The sequence below is a fragment of the Chroicocephalus ridibundus genome, chromosome 7, assembly GCF_963924245.1.
Source record: "Chroicocephalus ridibundus chromosome 7, bChrRid1.1, whole genome shotgun sequence".
Classification (NCBI taxonomy): Eukaryota; Metazoa; Chordata; class Aves; order Charadriiformes; family Laridae; genus Chroicocephalus; species Chroicocephalus ridibundus.
In genome coordinates, this window is record NC_086290.1 from 6066953 (window position 1) to 6089321 (window position 22369).

At 35.5% G+C, this 22369-nt stretch overlaps 1 protein-coding gene across 1 annotated transcript in view; it reads left to right on the top strand.

Moving 5' to 3' along the window:
- LRP1B (LDL receptor related protein 1B) overlaps positions 1–22369 on the top strand; it is a 744151-nt gene that overhangs the window by 530980 nt on the left and 190802 nt on the right. Inside the window, exons 32-35 of the mRNA XM_063341107.1 lie at positions 3516–3665; positions 17359–17499; positions 19368–19493; positions 21249–21380. Coding sequence (XP_063197177.1) covers positions 3516–3665; positions 17359–17499; positions 19368–19493; positions 21249–21380 — 549 coding nt within the window. The remainder of the gene's footprint in view (positions 1–3515; positions 3666–17358; positions 17500–19367; positions 19494–21248; positions 21381–22369) is intronic.

The following is a 22369-nucleotide window of genomic DNA, read 5'->3' on the forward strand; positions in this document are numbered from 1 at the left end:
TATTTCATTTCTAACTGAGAAACTGTCTTTCTCCATAAGTGAAATTCTAGTTCATGCAGTGCTCATTTTGAGTATTTGAGGAGCAAGGTGAATGATCTAATAAGTGAGTTCACAGGGGAATTCCTCAAAAAGACAAATATATGGCCTATTAACATTGATGTCCTGATAACTGATGGGGTTTTTTAGTTTTCTTGGGACATAATTTCAGAATTTGAAGAACGAGCGAAAGTTTTCCAGTCTGTGACCTGAGGTATCCTGACGGATTCTTTTTTTCTGTTGGAGTTCTAGCAAAAGGAGACTATTTCAATTAAAATAATTTGTTTTAACACCAAGAGTATTTAGTTTGGAGATTTTGGAAACTGATAATCTTAGGATGACAGATTGTTTCTCTTCTTTTTATCTGAACTGGTACATACTAGATATGACTTGCTAGTCCATTCTGCAGTTCTAAAAGTCTCCCGTATAGCTCTGTTGAAAAAGGAACTAGTCCCTGGAGTCCCATTAAAACGCATTCTTAGGGATTCAGAATTAGTGTTGAATTTTATACGTTATGAGGCAGATCATTTGATCACTGGTGTCTTGAACTTATTTTCAGCTAAGCAGTTGTTTGTTATAAAACTCTAAATCTACAAACCATTCATCCGTTGGATTGTTTTTAAGGGTTGGTTGGGTTTGGTTTTGGTCCGCCCCCCCCCCCCCCCCTTTATGTATGTATTTATTTATTTATTTATAGATTTCAATCCTTACGAAGAAACTTAGAGTTCTCATTTTGCTCGTGATTATAGTACAGCCCTGTTTGCTGTTTAGCTCTTCTTGTTTCATTTCCTTGGCTGATTCTCTACTTTTGGATATCCCTTGCTAATTTGTTCTTTCTTTTGAATATATAGCATAATCTACAAACAGAATGGTTGCAGATGCGAACAAAAAATCTTCTTGAGACTGGCTCTTGAAGTTTTAGTCTTAAATGTATTTTGTTTGTTTTAAAACAGTTATTTCCTAAGTATGTATGTGCATTTAGCAGAGAAATAAACCTAAGGGTTTCTTAATTTTAAGCACTGTTTTTTCGCCTGAAATGTAATCTGCCATAAACAGTTAAAAAATCCTTTCTTTAGTCACTAAGGTGGTAAATGTGAACAAAAATTCCAAATGCTGTTCCTATTCATCTAAACTGTAATAACAGTGTCCAACATTTAATTGATTTAGGTAGTAAGAATCAATCCCATCTTTAATGTTCTTGGAACACACTGTTCCCTTAAGCATCCTCTGGTTTTTAGAGAACATTTGCACAGGTAAACATAAAGTTATGGGAACATTTATTATTTAAATAATAAGTATATGAAAAAAATACTATCAAGAGTCATTCCCTTGAACTTCACAGATGCGGGAAATTAAAACATCAAACTTGATTTTCTGGCAGTGGAAGCTAAGATCCTGTTACATCTATGGCTTTAAGTTTGGTACCTCTGTGTATTGCTGGGATAACCTTTGGGATATACTATTTAAATAGTACCGTATTTCTGGGAATTTGAGAAAGGAAATTGGAAAGTGCAGGTGAAAACATTGTGGCCTTAGTCATGGTAATATTTTATTTTTTTTTTAAACTCAACGGAATACTCTGAGAGCAGTATTTCACAATCCACATGCTAAGGTTGACTTTGGCAGCTGGGGCATAAGGTGTAAGCCAATCACCCACGTTAGAATGCATCAAGAGTGTCTGTTATGCTTATGGTTAGTAAGTCACCCATTTTCATTAGGAAAAACAGGACAATTCCTGAAAAAATCTAAATAAACATGCTCTGCCTACATAAGAAATAATATGTTTTCACAAAGGTTGGTAACAGGTGTAATGACACAACAGGAAAATACTTTGGGAAGAAAAATGTGGTAGACTTGGGTAGAAGGGGATAGGAATGTTATTTCTGTCAGTTGCTGCTGTGTTATTGGAATACTCATGTGTAGAAACACCAGTTTAATATCTGAAGTAGAAAACCTGACAAGATAACGTTGTAATGGCTGTGTAGATTGCATTCACAGCAACCCCATAAATAGATCCGTCTAGGTGAAATCGGTGAGCAGCTGACTGGTAGCAGTCAGGAGTTACAGGGAATAATAAGTGCCGTCTATCTTGGAGTCTATACTTCCATATTACCTCTGTAACGCAGAGCAAGGCTCATCCATATTGCCAGGAAAGTTTCCTGTGCTAGGCCTAAGTGCTGCTTCTCTCACCTGTGGCGCTGTCTTTGTGCTGTGGGCAATGCTTTTTGTACAAGCAAGAGAACACGTATGTGCAGAGAGACGCTGCAAGATCCATCTCTCCTGAAGGCACCGCTTGGTATCCTTATCCTTATCCTCTCTGGAGCGTGTGTTGCTTTTCTTCTGGGTGATATGCTTGCAGAGAGGGGAAAAAAAATATCATTAATTTTAAAGGAACTGGAAAGTTGATTTTGAAAAGCTTGGAAAGTGGATACCTTTTGGCCTACTATGTCAAATGTGCGTAAAGAAGTAGTGGCACGATGCCAGCTGTAAGTACTGCAGCACATGCCCCTGCTGTCTCCTGTCAGGACTGGGAAAATAGATCTGGTTTTCCACAGAGAAGCAGTTTACAGGATGGAAGAAGTACTGTACGATATCAAGGTTGACCTATGGACTGAAATACAGTGTTTTTTGGCAACTTGCTGCTGGACACCTAACATGAGTTCTGGGAAAAGTCTAGTATCCAAGCAAATTATTATGGCATGTATTGTCACCAAGCCAAGCGTATTTCATGATGGAAAATCTCCTGATACAATTATTTGAACATTTTTAAAGGGTTATAGAAGTCTGAAATACATTATCTCTTAGTTCTTTGCTCTTACTTCCAGGAAATTATATGCTTTGTTTGTTTAGTAGGCTATTTTGCAAGTATTTTTATTTCTACAGTTCTCTTGCTTCTAACTCCAAAGAACTGATTGTGAGGTCAGTTCACTATGAAGCGAAATTAAAATTAATACTGTAAATTTATTGATAAAATATTAAATTATTAATATTAGTATTAGCTTTTGGTATTTCAGCATTCTAAACAGCGGGCTGCGTGTGCAGGGAGAGAAGAGGCTTTTTATAGTTCTGAATCACAAAAAGGAGCTTGTTTTCGAAGGCTTTATGTATTCATAATTTTAGAACATAAATGATGGTTTCTGGTTCACATTTAGTAGCAGTTAATGACCTTGCTTAGGACCTCAGTTCATTCAAGTAATTGTTCATTGCCAGATAATATTCTTTCATCAGTCAGTCACTGATTGATTTCTGCAGATGTTGGGAGAAATAAAAGGCAGAAATCTTTTAAAAAGCCTGTTTTTTTCACTGTGAATGGCCAAGTTTGTTTGGTTTTCTCAATTGCTTTTTTCAAAGTTTGAGGGGATAGATAACATAATTGTGTGTGTATATTTCTTAAATACACTCTTATTATGAAAACAGCTTAACACTAAGTGTATATTATCTATTCAAGCCACAGTTAAAGTTATATGTGTTAATTACAGGTTTATCGATAGATTATGGGGAGAACAAACTTTACTGGATCAGTTCAGGAAATGGAACCATAAATAGATGTAACTTGGATGGTGGTAATCTTGAAATAATGGAGTCAATGAAAGAAGACTTAACAAAAGCCACAGCTTTAACTATTATGGGTAAGTCCAGTGGTAATAACTTAGTTTTTAAATTATTGGAAGCTAATTAATAATGAAATATCTAAAGCTTGGAGAAGCCATTGTTCCTTTAATGTAAATAATACATACAGTACATTCAATAATGAGAATGTTTTGTTTGTGAAAAACATTTTTATATTTCATTGAACAGACAGTTTACAATCTGTATTACAAGGATATGTTTCTAAATATAGTCTTGCATACATATACACAGGACGAAGGTAACCGACTGATGACTTTTATTACCTGTAGCTACTTGTAAAGCATGTTGGAAGGAGGTGTGTTATGCTGTTTATTTCAGAGAATTATCTATGACCTGTTTCTTCTGCTGCTCACTTTTCTAATAGAGAAATCATAGAATCATCTAGGTTGGAATGGACCTTTAAAATCATCTAGTCCCGCCATCAACCTAACACTGCCAAGTCCACCACTAAACCATGTCCCTCAGCACCACATCTACTTGTCTTTTAAATACCCCTAGGGATGGTGACTCTACCACTTCCCTGAGCAGCCTATTCAAATGTTTGAGAATCCTTTCGGTGAGGAAATTTTTCCTAATATCCGTCCTAAACCTCCCCTGGCACAACTTTAAGCCATTTCCTCTTGTCCTATTTTAGTTCAGGATAGCCCTAGTTAGTGGCATTATCTTGTGCTTTGTGAAGACTTCTTTGGGTTATGAGTTGATGATTGATGGTTTGGATTTTCTAAAATCCTATTTATTAAATCGGTTAAAAAAAAAAGTTCTGTTTTTTATACTCTGCACATTAGAAATGTTTAGAGTGTTTAAAAACGTATAAATTATCAAAATATCAAAAGAAGAATGGTAACATAAGGAAAAATTCCTAAAAAAAAATCAAGAAGCCTTTAAGTTGCAGATGGCTGAATATTATGAGAATATTGCTTCGAAATGACTGTTTCTCATATGTGTCTTCAGCTCTTGGCCCTTGCTGGAGCTAGGGTACAGCGTGTTAAGAAATTCCAGTCTGACTGAGAACTAGTGGTTTATATTATTCTAGAGATAGCTTTAGAGCTTTCCACATTTCCTCCAAATGCTTTGCTTGCCTCTGTTCTGGTTCAATTAAAAATTATTTGCATTTATCTTAGATGTTCCAAAAAACATTCAGTTGATAAGTAGACTTTTGTTGGGATAGTTGACTCATCAACTGCCAGAGTCTTTTTATATTTTATTTGATTGATTAATTACATAATGTACATATAGTTGGTGTGCTTGTGACAGTTATGCTAAATGAACTCCAAAGGTTTTATGCACATGGTGTAAATTAAGTCATATTTTAAAGTAGTAACTGCTACAACAGTTTTATTATACACATATTTGGCTAGTATTGAACTCCAAATGCTGTCAAAATCTGTCGGAGAGGGAATGCTTTTATATATGCATTCATAAACAAAAGCAAGTTTTGTGTCAGAAGGAGTCATGAATGTTAATTCAGAAAAATTGTCTTTCCTTGATTTGATTGTGCCTAGAAATAGAACGAATAGATGAACTTTCTTGAAGGAGCTATTGGAAGTCTTTAATATGAGATATTGTAAAGAGTGTTTGGCCATACTGTCGCTGAGACGCCTGTGGCATCAAGCCTTCATCTGTGAATCAGAGAAGCTACAACAGTGATGATCCATCTGGGATATTGAACAAAGAGTTTATAGCTATCACTGAAAGAAGAGTGTTTCATGCTTGTTTGCATGAAAGTAGTTGAATTTTTGCAGATGTGGAGGTGCGAGACTTTCTGTGTAGTTTTTAAACATATGTATACATCTAATATTCCTAGTTTGGGATGCTTTGTTTTTATGGGTGATGACAATTCTTCCTACTCAAAATTGATAAACAAAACTTACAATGTGTTTGGGGTTTTCTGTTTGTTTTGCTTTTGGGTTTTGTCTTTTGGAGCTATAAACTGCAATACGACATTGCAGTGTGATTCCGTATATAAATCTGTTGGAGAAAAGTGCAAGTAAATACAGTTTTATAAACAGTACTGTATGTGCTGATTGAAAAACATGAAAAGTTTCTGTATTCATTTTTCCTGTATGTTTTTATATTGTGGAACATATTGTAGCAACATAAATGCCATTTATTTTCCTGAAGTGCTGGTGGCTTTACATCAGCTTAAGTCAGGCTTTCGTGCATCTAAAATGGGTGAGAATGGAAAATCCAATGTGATACGAAGCAATATAAGAGATCTTTAATTGATAAATCATCATAACTAATAATATATAAATAAAGAAGAATGAAAAAATTTATTCTAATGTAAGATTTAATACAGTAGTGTGAGGAAAATTTAGTACCCCGGTTGATCTTTTTGCCTGCAAGTTTAGTAGGAATTCCAATGTTTATTGTGTCATTTTGGCTTATTTTATCTAAAAACATAGTAAATGCGTAAAATCCAAGATGAGCTGGAATGTTTCTTCTCTGTGTATATACGAAGCTAACTTTTTTTACCACTTAAATTCATCAGTGACTGAAAACAGATATGATATCTGCGCACAAATTCTTAACTGTTTTGTGGCATTTGGGTTCCACTCAGTGCTATGGAGTCCTATTGGCTTCTGATGTCTTTTCATTTTTCTGTCTTTCACATTTAGTGTCTCCTCAAGTAAAAGCAGCATTTTGGAGAGATGATATTTTTTGTTTCTTTATTTTAAGTATATGATCGTGTTGTATTGTTGGGTTATGTTTCCACTGGAGCAGAAAGAGGAGATGGAGTCGGGTATTTTGAGACTCCCCTTGTACAGTATTCTCACCAGGTCATACATGGGTCAATTGTTGTTGATCATCAGAACTTCTATTGATCTGTGTCCTGGTTTGAGCAACACTGGATTAATTTCTCTTTCAGTAATTTTAGTTTTCAGCAAGGTCTCTTCTATTGCTAGGGAAAACTGCATTTCTAGAAGACTCTAGTGTCTGAATTTGTGAAAATATGTAGTTTATAGCCAGCTATGGTATGCAGGTTTCAAGGTCTCAGTGTTTTCGAGCTCACCAGGTGCAGGGATGAGGAGGAGCGAGACCCGGGCACTTGACCCGAGCTGGCCAACAGGATTATTTCATACCACGAATGTCACATTTGATGTAAATTTCAAAGTTTGCTGAGGATTTTTTCTCTTCTGTGATGGCTGCGATCCTGAGAACTTTTTGCCTTGGTGTCGGATGCCTGAGCCCTTCTCTTCCTTCTGAAGCCATAGTGCTCGCAGTGTCCCACATTTGCTGTCCGCAAGCGTGCAGCTTCCTGCTGATAGAATGGGCTCAGTATAATCCTTGTATATTTTATATTGGTATCAGGATCAATACTGGCTCTTTAGTATTATTAATGTTAATTATTTAGTCTTATTCTATTTAATCTGTTTATATTTCAGCTCTTGGGTTTCCCTTTGTTTTCCCGATTTCCCTTCCAAGGTGGGGAGGGGTCACTGAGTGATAGAATAATTGCCTAAATGATAATAAATTGTTGTGGGGTATTCAAACCATAACAGGCTGAAGAGCTAAAACAAGGAAACGGTGGAGGGAACCTCAGTGGATTGAGGGGACGAAGTAATGTGATCCGAGATAGCCCCGGTTCCTATGACCCGTGCCCCCCCGCCAAGGGCAGGTGCACTAGGGGAGAAGCGATTGTCAGAAAAATTGCTGAATTTCTAATAAATTTATTCTAGCAGTGATCTCTTCTAGCACCTCAGTCCTTCTTGCTTCTGAAATTTTTTTTCACCGTTTGTAAAGCATCTCCTTACTAGCATCTTTCCCAGCCCTCAGAGTCTCCTTATCAGAAAGCACAAGCTCCTAGAGACACCTGGGGATAATCCAATAGTCTGCATGAGGAGCTAGTGTCTTCCATTCTTTGGCTGGGCAGCCTTTTGCACTGGAAACTGTCAGAAGATCTGTTAGTTTTCTGTGTTTTGTGCTGTATCTTAGAGTTTATGTTCCAGAAGATTTTTCAGAACTAATGACTGACAGAGGCTTGGCCGAAGACTGACTTCGTTCTTGCTTTGGTAACTTCTGTGCTGTTCTTATATCTCCGTATTATCCACATCTTTGATGCTGTTAATTTCAAAATGGGAAAAGAAAGGAGAAGCAGTTAGGCACTCCTTGGCTATGTTCTGTGATACGAACTCTGTAAATAACACTAGCTAAGTTAGTAAAGTTTTGTTTTGCTTTTTAATATAGTTTATGGAGTAGTTCAGAGCTTCACCAGGCAGTGCCAAATGCCACTTCCTTCTAGTACTACTCCTCAGTCTCCTCATTGTTTGTACTTCATTGTGTTCAGTCCCTCTACTTTAGTGTTGCAGTTTAGCTGTTGTAAACCGTTTGGAAGTTAGCACTACTCTTTCAGGTGTTTACTGTTGTTTAGTCCTTTCCGGACTCTGTTTAACATTTTCCTACAATCACATCCTTTAGTGGAAGCGTATAGAAGGTAATGATAACGTCAGCAAACAAGTTGGTGCCAAAGCAACTCTCAGGTTTATCCTTGAGGGAAATGGAAACAAGTTATACAATTTACATCTTTCTGTGTTTTGGTTCTTTAATTTATTGATTCTGTACTCAGTAGTGTCAGTCAACTTTCTTTTTTCATATGCTGAGCTCCAAAATTTCTAGTCTTTTGGTGCCTGCTTTTGCTACCTCTTTTTGAGCATGATATAGATGGGATGAAAATTATATTCCATTTGAAAATAAAACATTTGAATATGTACAAAATCACTATTTTTTCATGCCTACAGAAATTTATTTTTACTCTTGCCATTTGGTATTACAAAGATGTTGCTATAAATCCATGATGAAGTCACATTTGGTTTTCTACTCAGTTTTTCTCTCAGTTTTTCTTCAAATACACATTCACTGCCTGAAAAGTCAGTGAATGCAACATCAGTCATTTTTAGTTAGATTACCATTCAAAATTGCCCGTGAGTACTTTGCTTAGTACCTCCCACTGTTTATTGTCTTGCATTTGGTCAACGGTAGTTTTCTTCTGCTACTATGATAACTGTTCATTTTATTTTGTTCAAAAACCTCTGAATTTTCTTCTGGTCTTTTAAAAGCTTGTCTAATTCGCAGCACCCTATGCCATGCATAATTTTCAACACCCATTACTGATGCCATTTACAAATTGATAACAAATACAGCCACTGTTTTTGAAACTCAGGGTGTTCCATGTGACAGAACGGCTGATTTTCTTTTAGGGTAGAGAAATACTCTTTTCAACATTAAGAAAATGCTTCCTATATTTGTGTTCAGGTTTGAGTTTAATATATCATTTGAAGCATCTGATTTTAGCAGTTTTCCTGGTAGCCAGTGTCTGCATGTAATCAAATTATATAGAAGTATTTGGCATTCTGCATGAAGTCCCATTCCTGCCTTCCAAGATACTTAATGAAAATGATTCCTTGACTGCAACTGAAACTGGTTGTAAATTTACCTTCGTGGTGAGAACTAGATATATTTCTGGATTGGTGAGCAGAGCCATTCTATTACAAGATTTGTATTACAAAGGAATTTGCAGCAACATCTGATGTATTTCCAAACTGGTGTATTCTTTCTTGAATGACATGTGGCTCTGAGTCATAAACTAAGCACTGCCAGAAAAGTATTGATTAGTTATTGTACGTTTGTCGCTGAGAAGAAAAAGGTATTGAAGGCTCCTGTCAGCAGTTTTGGTGGAGGTATTGATTGGATTCTGTATGAGGTCCTCACATAAAAATGGTTTACACAAAATCACAAAATATTCAGCTACTTTGACTACAATACAGCAATATGATGTAGGTTGTATATAGTGAGGATGTAATTTGTTGTGCACTGGTGATTTTTTTTTAAAAAATCTCAAAGGAAATATTCCGTGATGCTAAGTAATACCATTTTCTAGTTGTTGTTTACTAGTATAAAATAGATTAACTTCATGAAGTGAATGAATCTGTGTATAAGTGCTATTTCTGTTGAAATTCAGGAAAAAAAAATACAATCGGCAATACAACAAAATCAGGCATATAATGAGGTTTTCGATGGGAGTGTAGATATTAGAACAATGTCTTTTGAACACAAACTGTATAGAATACTGCCATCAAGGTGTATTTTCAAAAAATCAAAATAGACAGTAACAATGGCAATATTTCATTTTAGACAGAAAATGTGGGTTCATATTACCAAAATATAGTCGTGATGCCATTTCCTTTCATCATGTGGCTAAATAATATATTGGTTATTTGATTTTTGTTTTATTCTCAATAAAGTTTCAAAATTAGCACTTCTAGTAACTCAAATGGTGGGAGCTTTGACTTTGCTGGATGTAATAATTGCGAAGTGAAGGGGGCTGCTTAGATCACGAAACTTCAAATACATACACCTTAATTTTCCAAGTCATCAGTCTTCTAATTGCCGTAACACCATTCATTATATTAGCATTAATATATGAAATATATCTAGGCAATTTGCCCAGTTCTAAGTACAGTACATAGTTGTCTTCCATAAATACTCAAACCACCATTAATGAAAACTAATGGCCCATCAAAATTTGCATTCAGAGTACTGCCTGAAATCTCCGAAGGACTGTCCACAATGCTAGTGTAGCAATTTGGGGCATTTGAAATTGCTGTTTCCCAATATGTTGCTGCGCTTAATGCTAATTACCCAACAAAATGGATAAATACAACAATTTTAATGTATATTATAACCCAGTTTCAGCAACAAGATTGTAATTAGTGATCGAACAACACTCTTGTTAGCATAATCGAGGAAAAATGATTTACCTTCAGGTAGATATTTAAAGGTTTCAGATAGTGTTATTTCTTCCCCAGGTTGTGAAAGTAAGTTTTCTTTACGCTACAGTCACGTCATTTTGTAAAATCACCTAGTATATTTTAAAATGAATATAGAAATGGATTAGTTCATCCTAATATTAGAAATCACAGATGAGTTATCTACTGAGAGAAATAGTCTAAAATTCTCCTTGGAATTGTGGTCAAAAATAGCAGTGTGACATGTTGGGGTTTTTCGGCGTGAGGCTGTGTTGTGGCATATATTGGCCACCCAGCAGTTTCTGAACAATTAAAACCTGTGTTCTTTAGGTCTTTGGGCATAACTGGCCAGCTGTGACCGTTTCATGGTTTGTGGCATGTATTCATAAGAGGTTTGTCCTCAAGATACCTGTACTTCAGAATTTGTGGGCTGGTTTTTTGGTTTGGTTTTCATTTTGTTTGGTTTTTGTTTGGGATTGTTTTTGTGTTTGGGGTTTTTTTTGGGTGGGGCTTTTTTGTGGGGCTTTTTTTCTTTTTTTTTGGTTAATATACCTGAATTGTCAGGATTTGCATGAGCTTCACCTTACTTAAATTTTCAGGTTGTGTTTCTCATTGAACTCTCCATACTGTATCCATATATCTTTCTAAAACTTGTAGTACACCATACAAAGCCTCCATGTAACAGAAGAACAAATACTAGTTCAGTAAGATTTTTGTAAGCTATATTTTTAATTAAATGTTTGTGCAGGTGCCATCTTAACAAGGATGGAAGAGGAAGTTAAAAGAGTCATTATGAAGTGCATTTTGAGTATTCACTAGTGATTTGTTCTTTTTGATCGTATAGGCGGCATAGGAAACTACCTCTGTATTCACAGTCAAGTACTTCAAGGACTTGTAACGAGTTTATGCTGTGATGATTTCGGTTTCTGGTGTTGTGAAGGGAGTGAAAGAAGAACTTCATTACCTGACATGCCTGACACCATTGATGGAAATTGTCTAGATACTGTTAACTGTATGTTAAAAGTAGCAATAGTCTCATTTAGTAGCTCAGTAAGCAAAAGAGCCACATGATGGGACATTCGGTTGGTTTTGTAGAAATAGTTTTGCTCTATACCAGTATTAAAGGGGAGAAAGAAGACTATTTGTGGTGTAGGTAATTGTTGGTTATTGAACTTCTTGATTTAAGCACACGCCATGCCTTCATCTGTCAGTAAAAGAATATGGAAAGTTGGTAATTTGGGGGTTTTGTTTATTTCCCTTCCCTAAAGAGACAGGCGGGTCAGCAGATTGCAGTTTTGGGAACTGTTGGAACCATAGCCAAGCATGAATTTTTGCACTAAATACTAAAGAAATGCCTCAAAGTTTTTGATTGCTGCTTTGAAGTGATGCAAAACACCAAAACTGTATGTGTTTTGCTTCCTTCCTCTAAATTTATGGATGAGTTTGGACATGTGAAATGTTAAGTTGCATTATGCTATGCACAAGACAGCAGTCATTACCAGAATTGTTTGATGGGCCATTCTGATTCATGATGAAATGGGTGATTTGAAGAATGAAATCACTTCTTCACATACAGTATTTTCTTTGAAAAAGTTATCCTAAACCTTTAGAATATATAATTCATAATTGTGGGTCATAATCTCACAGAAAAAAGAAAAAGAAGGCGAATTCCCATGATTTCACTAATGGATTATGCCACATAGTCACCTTTATATTCTTTTCTCACGTTTGTCTTTCTGTTATAATTCACACCATCAAAATTGAGCACAGGAATTCCTTGTTCTAAGGATTGTCTGATAAAAAGCATAATCAGATGCAAGCTACTATTAATTTAGCAGATTGATATCACAGGATGATCGTTTCACTCAGTTAATTCTGCCACCTTTAGGTGCATAGGATGATAGATTTCCTTTATATTTTACACAGATTTCACTGGAGAGTTCTATTTGTGTCTCCAAGTCTTTATATTCAGAATATTTTTGTTGTATAGATTGTTGTCTCATCATATACCTGTGAAGACTACTCAGTAAATGCTTTTTTTTTCCTTGATATTTTCAGAGTTTATTTTCTTTTGTGCAGTAACTCTTTACAGTTACTGCAATGGAAATTATTTTTCAAATCTGCAGCTTTCATCACGAAACACTCAACTGGCTGGCTCTATAAATCAGTTATTGAAATATTAAAACTACAGCATAGGCAACAATTAATTTAACTGAAAAGAAAATGAACTAGAAATTCAGCTAATATACAACATCTGTTGGAAAGGCAGTGTTCCTGAAGTTTAAGGTTTTTTTGATCTAGGGTTTTACTTACGGTTCATCTACAGTAATATTTTTTTCTGTCTGAAATGAAAATGCTGATGATGTTAAACTTGCAATTATACAGACTTGCCCCATTTGATTATTTCATTTAAGATGTATAGAAGATACATAACTATTTAGAGAAAAAAGGGAATTGTTCATACTTTTTTATTCATGTAGAACATTGCTGTGAGATTATATTTCACAGTAATTAATACTTTAAATGTAGTCATGAGTGACACATTAACTCACTGCAAAGCAATAGTTTCTTAGTAACCTAAGCATGTGCTACTGCCTCTATATAGCCATTTATATTGTTCCAGTTTGAAAATACATGTGACAAATTGAAGAAAAAGTTGAGATCAAATTGCTGCTATGATTTCTTTTCCTTTTTCTGTTGTTTTTCCTTCCATGGTTAAATTTAACATCCGCACCAAAACTACGTTGTGTTGCCCTTAAGACTGGTTGGTCAAAGCTAGGTCTGAGGTAACATGATATTAAAATGTTAGCTAATTCAGTTTGTTTAAAATAGTTACTTTTCCAAAAGACTGAGAGCAGGAGGGACTTGCTTGCACTTATTCTTATACTGCTCTGTTAACTGAGAGAATAGAACAGAGATGAGCCAATGAAACCTTGTTTCTTTACTGAGACTTCCTAGAAGGCTAGTACCAGAACTACATTTTATTTGATTGATTAAATTTTTCTAACAAAATAGCTTGACTTTCTTTATAATATAGGAATATAGGAGAAATCCTCAGAAGTGTAATTTTATATTTGTAACTTAAAAATCCATAGTGAAGTAGCAAGCTACAGAGCGTTGGCCAGTCACTAAGGTGATTGAGTTGACTAAGCCAGGAGGAATGGATAACCCACAATGAGCCAGGAGGAGGTCATCGTTCTGTTTAGATCTTGGGATTTAAGGGCTTAAGTCTTAAGGACTGAGGTAGGGTGTTCTGGCATTCAAGGAAAACGAGAAACGAGGCACTGTGAAGTGTGTTAACAACTGGGAAACTTATTTGTGCACCTGGAACACTGAGGCCATCCCATCATACATCTGTCTCTACTCTAGAGAGAGTGAGGACTGTGTTAAAGGCTTGAAATCAGAGGACTGGCTGTGGTTTCTGTGTCAGTGTTTGCCCATTAGTTCACTGAAGTTTGAGTTTGATATCAAAGCTGTTCAAAAATATATTCTGATGCATTGGGCAGTACAGGCTGATTTTCTTTTTTTTTTTTTTCCATGATTTCTTAGTTATTGATTATAATTTGTTTTTAATGAAAAATGTTTTTTATCATTACAAGCAATTTTCTTCACTTGTGAAAATGAATTTTCTTCCCTAGAGTAAAGTCAGTAGAATTTCCATATGTAACTAGGCATTTTAATTGAGAGTTTTCCATGGAAGTAGCCTCAAATCAGCAGTTGTTGCTGCAAAAGTAGAACTGGTGAAGACTGCTTTCAGGTCTCCTGCATCGTAGTAATACCGTTACTTCAGCTTCTCTCTATAACCTTCTCTCCATAATACCTCGAGCGCAATACCCCACGTCTTCTTTCACCCTAAGACCTCCCTCCAGTTTCTCCTCTGCACAACAGATGTCTCTACTGCAAGAATTTGTAGAGCCTGTCCCCATTCACAGTTCCACAATTTGCTATCAGAATACCTAGTTTTCTTCACATGTTCCTTAAATTTCCCTTTTTTCTCTCCACTCTGTTCCCCATCTTCTCTGTGTCAAAACAAAGCACAGGCTGTTGCCGCTCTGGAGCCTCACATGAAGCAAGGTGCCGGCCAGCACATGTGCTGCGTGGCCATCTGCCTGCCAGCAAACCGAAGGGATTCAACCAGTCAATCATTCCGCACTTTCGCAGTATGATGGGGCTCGGTCAGACAAGATTTTGTATGGGGTGGCTTTTGAGTTTGTCAAGGAAGCATGGCATATGCGTGTTCTCAGTTTCACTTCAAAAGGAAATCTGTATTTTGACAAAGGTTGTGCTAGCTCTGTACATTGTTTTTCTAGGAGAAGTATCTTATTCCTCTACTGTGAAAAATAGAATACGGGATGGTGTTGTTCCCATTATACTTGATAGAAATAGCTGGCAGTGCTTGGCATTGAATTTGTTTGTCTACAGCTAGAACCATCAGGAAGTTCTTCGCTGAAATAATGCTTTTATCAATGACAGAAGGATGTCATTAAGAGTTAGCATTGGCTAAGCGTTTTCTGTATGTTCGGTATGCTCTGTGTTTCAGTCTCACCCAGACAGGAAAGGACTGATTTGCTTTGCTTCCAGCAACCATTGAGACTGATGAATAATGGGAACAAGCTGGCTGAAATTAATTATGATAAACACGCAACTATTATATTATAAGGGGAAAAACAGCTGAAGGACTTTGCTTTGGTTAGGTAAGGAGCTCTTCACTGTGACATTCAGTCGCAATAAGTTAGCTGAGTTCTTGTTTTGGAAGCAAGTTTAAGTTCTCAAGTGTCTAGTGTTTAGTCTGTTAAAATTAGACAGTGAGCATCATTACTGTGCTTATTCTTTGGCATCTGACAAAAGTTTGCTTGCCTTTCAGAAAACCGCTCTTGCAATATCAGCGTATTCTTTAGTTGCCTCTAAACTGAACCATCGCCATGTACCTCATGGAAGTTATTTTTGTAGAATATGTTAGTTAGCATTAAGCAAATGACTCCACCTTGAGTGTTCAATGACAATGGTTGGACTAGATGATCTGAAAGGTCCCTTCCAACCTAGGTGATTCTATGACATTTAAAGGTTGGGGTTTTTTCAGTCTTGGCAAGTCACAAAAGCATGTTGTGGCTGATTGCGGTACCCTGATTCTTAAGTAGTGATAGTCTCAGATATGGCATAAGGGTGAGCAGTCCTTGGGCACCTCCGGTTCGTGACACTCGACTCTGGTCCCTGACAATATGGCCATTACAAGTAGCAGTGCCATACCATAGAGCTTTTCCATCGTCACCCTGGTGTCTTCATCCAAACACTGACAGGAAGTAGCTGGTGTAAAAAGCAGTTCAATGATCTTGATGTCATCCTTCAGAGCTACAGTAAAGCTAATAAATGTGGCCTTTTATATGCGCAGAATGAAATACCAAGAGAGTGAAAGGCGTTTGTAGATTTCTTCTGCTTTCCCCTCGTTTTAACCTATTCTGTCTTCCAAGCCTTAGCAATAGGGAATACAGATTTTCTATGAGAAGTGCTGGGAAGGCTTTCAAAAAAAGTATATTTAATATTCTTTTCTTCTGTTTGCTTTATTTCTTCTTGCTGTGTTTCCTGATAGGTCGTCCTTGCTTTTTCCTTTTAGCTTTGTGGTTTTTGTGACTTATTTTATAGCCCATTTGTACAATATCAAGTGATGGTATGAAACATGAAATATTCAAAACTTGGTAGGAATACCACCCCAATACAGATTTAAAGAAAAGTAGTAAAGATTATTACCTTACAAAATTGTAAACAATTGACATGGCGGCATCTTACTAGCTTTCATTAGATGAATAAAAGACTATCAAGCTCTTTAACTGAAGAGACTCATTAATTCCAGCAGGTAATGAGTCAAAGTCTCAAAATGACAAACTGATAAATAAGACTGATACGTGTTGTATATTTCTGAACAAAACTAAAGCAATCTCTAATGTTGATATTTAAATTACGTTAATGGGGCATCAAAAATAACATTTTCCTGAAGTGACGTGAGTGAAGTAGAGAATAAAGATCTCATGTATACCTTTCAGTTTCTTGAAATGTCTTTAAAATTGCTTGTCTTTGTACATTGTTGTTTAAATTGTTATGAAGTTTATCTTTACATTAATACTGACATTTCTGTCTCTTTTTTAATGAAAATTTACCATCCAGAGTAACCAATATGGCCACGGCAATGTGACCAAGCTTAGCATTTCTATCCTCATATCACTTAGAATCCTGGCTGAATTTAAGTGAAATCTTTATGACCAAGCCACCTGAAATCCCACCCTTGAAAAATATGTTCACATACTGCAATTGTGCAGCAAGTGAGAATTCTGTCGTAATTTTTTGACCGGTCCTGTGATTCAAGTATTCTGCAGGTGTGGAGAAGGATGGTTTGAAGTTTTATGTGCATAGCAGATCTCATGTTTTTTTCTATTCTTTTAAAATCTTATGTAAATTATGATGGAAAAAATTTTTATTGATGTAAGTTGGTAATTTTAATAATTTCTTTAAGACAGTAACAAGATCCTTAGTGATTTTTATGATAACTGTCATACTTATTAATTCAAACATTGAAATCAAGCAATGAAAACCTGGAACTGGAGTCCTTGTCATTTCTATGTATATAATGAACAGATAGAGCAAAGTTTGAGAACAATCCCAGTGTGGCAGTAGTTTATGATCTGTGAATAAGGTTTTGTAATTTTCTGAATTGGGAATTCAGTTTTTCCACTTAAAAATGTGCGAAAACCTATCACCTAAAGAGAAAAAAAAAATTTATAAATCCAAAATTTCTGTTTTTAAAATAAAAAAAAATTACATTATTTATTCTTTGAGCAACTTTCCTTTAAATTGATCTGAGAATTAACCTCAAAAGCTCTTTCCCGCCTTAGGTTGCAAACATATATAATTTGGTAGTGATCCTCTTAATTTTTATAACTTGAAAATTTGACAGATAAGAAGCTTTGGTGGGCAGACCAGAACTTAGCTCAGATCGGTACCTGTAACAAAAAAGATGGAAGAAACCCAACTGTCCTGCGAAACAAAACTTCAGGTGTTGTACATATGAAAGTGTACGATAAAGCAGCGCAGCAAGGTATGTTAAATTTTAAGCATGTTTAACCAGCTTTTAGACTGCCTGGTATCTTTTTGCATGTTATTCTCCAAATGTGGCTAGAACAAAAGAATATGTATTTCATTGTAATTCAGTGATAAAATAAAATATTTTATTATTGAATAAATTACTGAATATAATAGGGTAATTTATTTAGAATATCTGCCTGATATATTTTAATTTATAAGGTGTTTTCTGAATTTTAAACTATAGTGAAGTTTGAGATAATCTAAGTTTAAAATTTTTAGTCAAAAAAAAAAAACAGTTATTGTGTGAACCTCATCTCAAATTATTGAATTTTAAGTAAGTGAAGTATTATGAGAGAATTCATTAATATTCTTGGTGACAGTAGTATAAATCAAAAGTGAGACAGGAGAAAAATGGGGGAATATTGCTAATACAGGTAAAACTTAGTTGGGAAAGTGGGAGCTAAGATAATATGAAAAAGTGTAATTTGAGGTCATACACGCAGTTTTATGAATTTGGAGATCAGAGATGAAGACTTTTGGGAGATTCTTTAGAAAGAGATTATTTCTGATTCCAGCTATTTTCAAAGTATTGACGGTTGCCCTGAAAGGGATGAGGATGGGATCTACATTTTGCAGAGAGGCTTCTGAAAGAACACAGGACGGAGTTAAACTGCCTGATCTCTGGTGGACAATAAGTAGTCTTTGTACAGAGTACATTAATTCAGTTCCATATTGAGCACTGCTGGGAACACTTGCCATTTTACCTAATCTAGGAAACACCAAAGGTGCTCTGCCAGTCTTGCCTTTAGTTTTAAATGTGGTGGAACAGTAAGTAATAAAAATTTGGGCATCCAGTAATGTTTGCATCATTTTAAAATGCTTGAACTCCCTACCATGGAGACATACAGGTAGCCTCATGAGTGCCCAAACGTTAGCAATATCTCGTGTCTCAGGCATCAATACGCATCTTCCATTGTAAAATGTCAAGAAAAGGAACAGTTCTGTCTTTTTGTACTACTGAACTTTAACCATAACGAGAGCCCTGAAGTTGCGCGGTGAAATGTCACCTTGCTGATCTATATTTTGACAGAGCAATGTAAGGGTTTGGGATATAAGTATTAAACACTGTAGATGGGATTCAACTTTACACTTGCACTTTTTTTTTTTTTAAAGAGTCTTTGCATATTTTGTATGCATATTGCATTTCATTAGATCAAAGTGGCATGAGAGCAAATGTGAGGAGGGCACTCACAGATTTCTCTGTATACAAATCTGGCATCCTAGATTTCTATTATTTTTTTTTCACTCTACAATTTGTCCCTTTGAGGATACCTGAGGCTTTGAAACCTCACCTGTCTTTTCCATTTTTATGGTTGGATTGTTAGAAAACATTTATGATTTTAGATGAAGAAATGCTTTCTACTTCAAAATGAGGAATACAAAAAGAAATGTGACAAGTAGCACTCTGATTCATATGGACATGGTAACTTGCAATCAACTAATTCCTTGAATGTCTTAGTAGACTTAAATGTTTCTTCACGAAGCTTCAAATTTCTGAGATGTGTTTATTGTACTGTGTATAATGTTTATTACAAATCTTATTAAAAAGTGTTCATCTATTACTTAAAAGTGAATGTTATTTTAATTAAGAAGTAGGGGCGTGGATCTGTGAGATCACATCGGAGCATATCTGTGAAGCGTGGAAGAGTACATGACCAGTAGCTAACCTGAAATATTTTATGCATATCTCAATTTCTCAAAGACAGCTGAACAAAATTTGGTTTTGGTAATACTAACAAATGGATGCCAACGCTCATTTTTAGTCAGGATTGCGGTGTTCAAATTTTGTTTCCTCTTGTCTCTTGTCCCGTCATGTTATAGGTAGCAATTCCTGCCAGTTAAACAATGGTGGCTGCTCCCAGCTTTGTTTACCAACGTCAGAAACCACCAGGACTTGTGTGTGTACAGTAGGCTACAACCTTCAAAAAAACCGCATGGCGTGCAAAGGTAAAATGCCTTTTAATACTTGTTTTAACTAACTTCAGTTTTATGGAAACACCGTAATGAGTGAATAAACTTTCATTATTAATTTTAAGTTAAATAACCATCCTTAATATGCTTCATTAAAGCAGTAACAGAGACGTGTCTGTTTCAGTTAGGACAGACTTTAAATTTAGTGTTTGATTTCTTTATTTATATCTGCATAGCTCTTTATAGGAACTCTGAGGAATATTTTTGTTTTTTTTGTTTTTTTTTTTTATATAGGCAGAAAAGCAAACCATCTGAGCCATCGTTAATAGCAGTATAAATATGTAAAAGATCAAAACATAGCTTACATCCAAAGTCTTACTTTTTCCTTGAATAATACAAAACAGCCTTATGGTCAAGGTGCCTTAGAGTTGCATAAATTTAATATTTTTTATTCCTATGAGGGATTGCTACCTTATAATAATAGTAAAGTATACATGGAAGCAGAATTAAGCAACATAAATGTGGCTTTTCTTCTTCAGTGCTTTTCATATGTGATTTAATAACGTGTTCTTAACGGTTTTTTATTTGTTTTCAAAATAGTAATTTTTACTGTTACAATTACTTCTTCAGATATCTATAACTGTCAGTTGTGGGTTAAGGTAAAACAGGTGGAAGTTGTGTATTTGAAATGTATTCCTCCTTTATGTCTACTTATACTACTTTCTAGAACATAACATCTTTTTATGATTTAATTTTCCTTCAGTTAAAGAGAGGTCATGAGTCAAAAACATTTTTATTCTGTCTTGAAAACTCATGGAGAAAAGCTGACAAGTACTGTTCTGTACATACACTAGTTTAGCATTGTTCTTTTCAGTTGTGAGCTAGGTTTCTTCTGGCTTTGAAGAATAATTTCTAATTCTCTACCTGAAACTTTTTAGTCCCTATTCCTAGGGTTTTCTACTAGTTAGCTCCTTACAAAGAAAGCGTTTTTCAAAGAATTGGTGTGAAGAAAAAGCTTTTTTTTCTGAATGGTAGTTAAAATTCTTCAATAATATGACCGACTTCTTCAATAATATTGTCACGCTGCGTAATTTCCCTTAAACTTAGGAAATGTTATGATATAAGAAAGGATTAGGGCAACAAAGTATTTGTTCTAATTTCGGTTGTCAACAATTAGGTGTGATTCATCTCAACCAGGAATGACTACAGAGCAAGACTTGCAAGCACTAGAATTTCTTCCTACTTAATGGGAATAGGTGGATCTGGAGTGTGATTAATCTAACACAAAAGTAGACATTTAAAATGAATCAGCTGCATTGTTCTCTCTATTGTCTGGGAAGGAAGTGTGCATGACTAAATGCGGGGAGATAATTCCCATGCCTCAAAAGACAATTTACAGTCTTGAGTCCTTCTTTCCACAAGTTCTTTAAAATTGTCTCTTGCTGAATATGTTCAGAAAGTGCAAACATGCACTGAAAATATTCTTAAATTTCTCATAATTCAAAAACATTTTCTTCTCAAGTTTTAATTTTCGTTACTGCTAATTACTTAATTATAAGGTGATGCTTGAAATAGACAGTGATTCCTTTCTCTTTATAAGACTGCATTTATCGTTTACTTAGAAATACACCATAATAATTCATGGATGCTTTTTCAAAGAGGTGGAGTTACCATTCTGGAAACTATGGAGCAGTATTGGAAAAATATGTCTAGTACTTGTTAATTCCTCAAGACTTGTTAATTGGGGAAGTCTCTGCTTTGCTCTCATTGGCTATTTTATTTTTCCCATAGGCATTGAATCATTTCTTATGTATTCTGTTCATGAAGGAATTAGAGGAATTCCTCTTGATCCAAATGATAAAATGGATGCTTTAATGCCTATATCTGGAACTTCATTTGCTGTGGGCATAGACTTCCATGCAGGTAACTATTATGTATAGTTTATTGTATATATGGTAAATATTGTATACTATTCTTATAAATGAACTAAGTTCCCAGTTTTTAAACCTTCGAAGTAGTTACAACTACGTTTAAAGGAATTTGAAGTTGATTGTGTGTTACAGCGTTAACCTCCAGCTGTTTATTATTTACGGTAAGTAGAAAAATGTATTATGTATATGTAGCTCGCCTTAGCAGCACTATCTGCTGGTTTTCAGTGGAGACATCACTGAAAACTTGAGTAGGAAATGGGTGTTTTTACAGAAAGTGGTCACAAATCCATAGGAAAGCAGGTTTCATTAGTTCCATTTTCATAGAAAAAAGCTTGTTCCTGTCATGACATTTTTTCCCCTGAATTTTCTTAGTCCTATGAATTGTAGCTAGCAGGTGATTTTGAGAGCTGTGTGGGATTGTTTTCTTTCTGTCCAGTAAAGCTCAGCAACTTCACTGCAGCCTACAAGCCAACTCTCTATCTTTCTTCCTTTTAGTAGCGGATGCTCTAACAGCCTGAAGAACAGGCATTTCTATCTTAAGTGTACTATGTACCATTCCACTGGAGTGTACAGAATCACAGAATCGTAGAATCTGCATGATTGGAAAGGACCTTTGAGATCACTGAGTCCAACCATACACGTACAAAAAGAACCCTACAATCTCTGCCACTAGAGCATGCCGTGAAGTGCCAAATCTACACGGTTTTTATATACCTCTAGGGACATCTTGTATATCTCCATATTTTCAACCCATTGAGTCTTTGACCAGCCTTCCTTCTCAACAAATTTTCTCATGAGCTGTTTCTTTTTTACCCATTGAGTTTACAAACTAGCGGTTTAGAAATAAAATTTTAAGTTACCTATGTTATATACATATGGACACTGGCTGCCTGAAACATACAACTATTTTGTCATACTCCATTGGTTTTCACTTTGAAATAATTTCTCCCTGGGAATTCTGCATTGAGAGAGCCTAAGTCT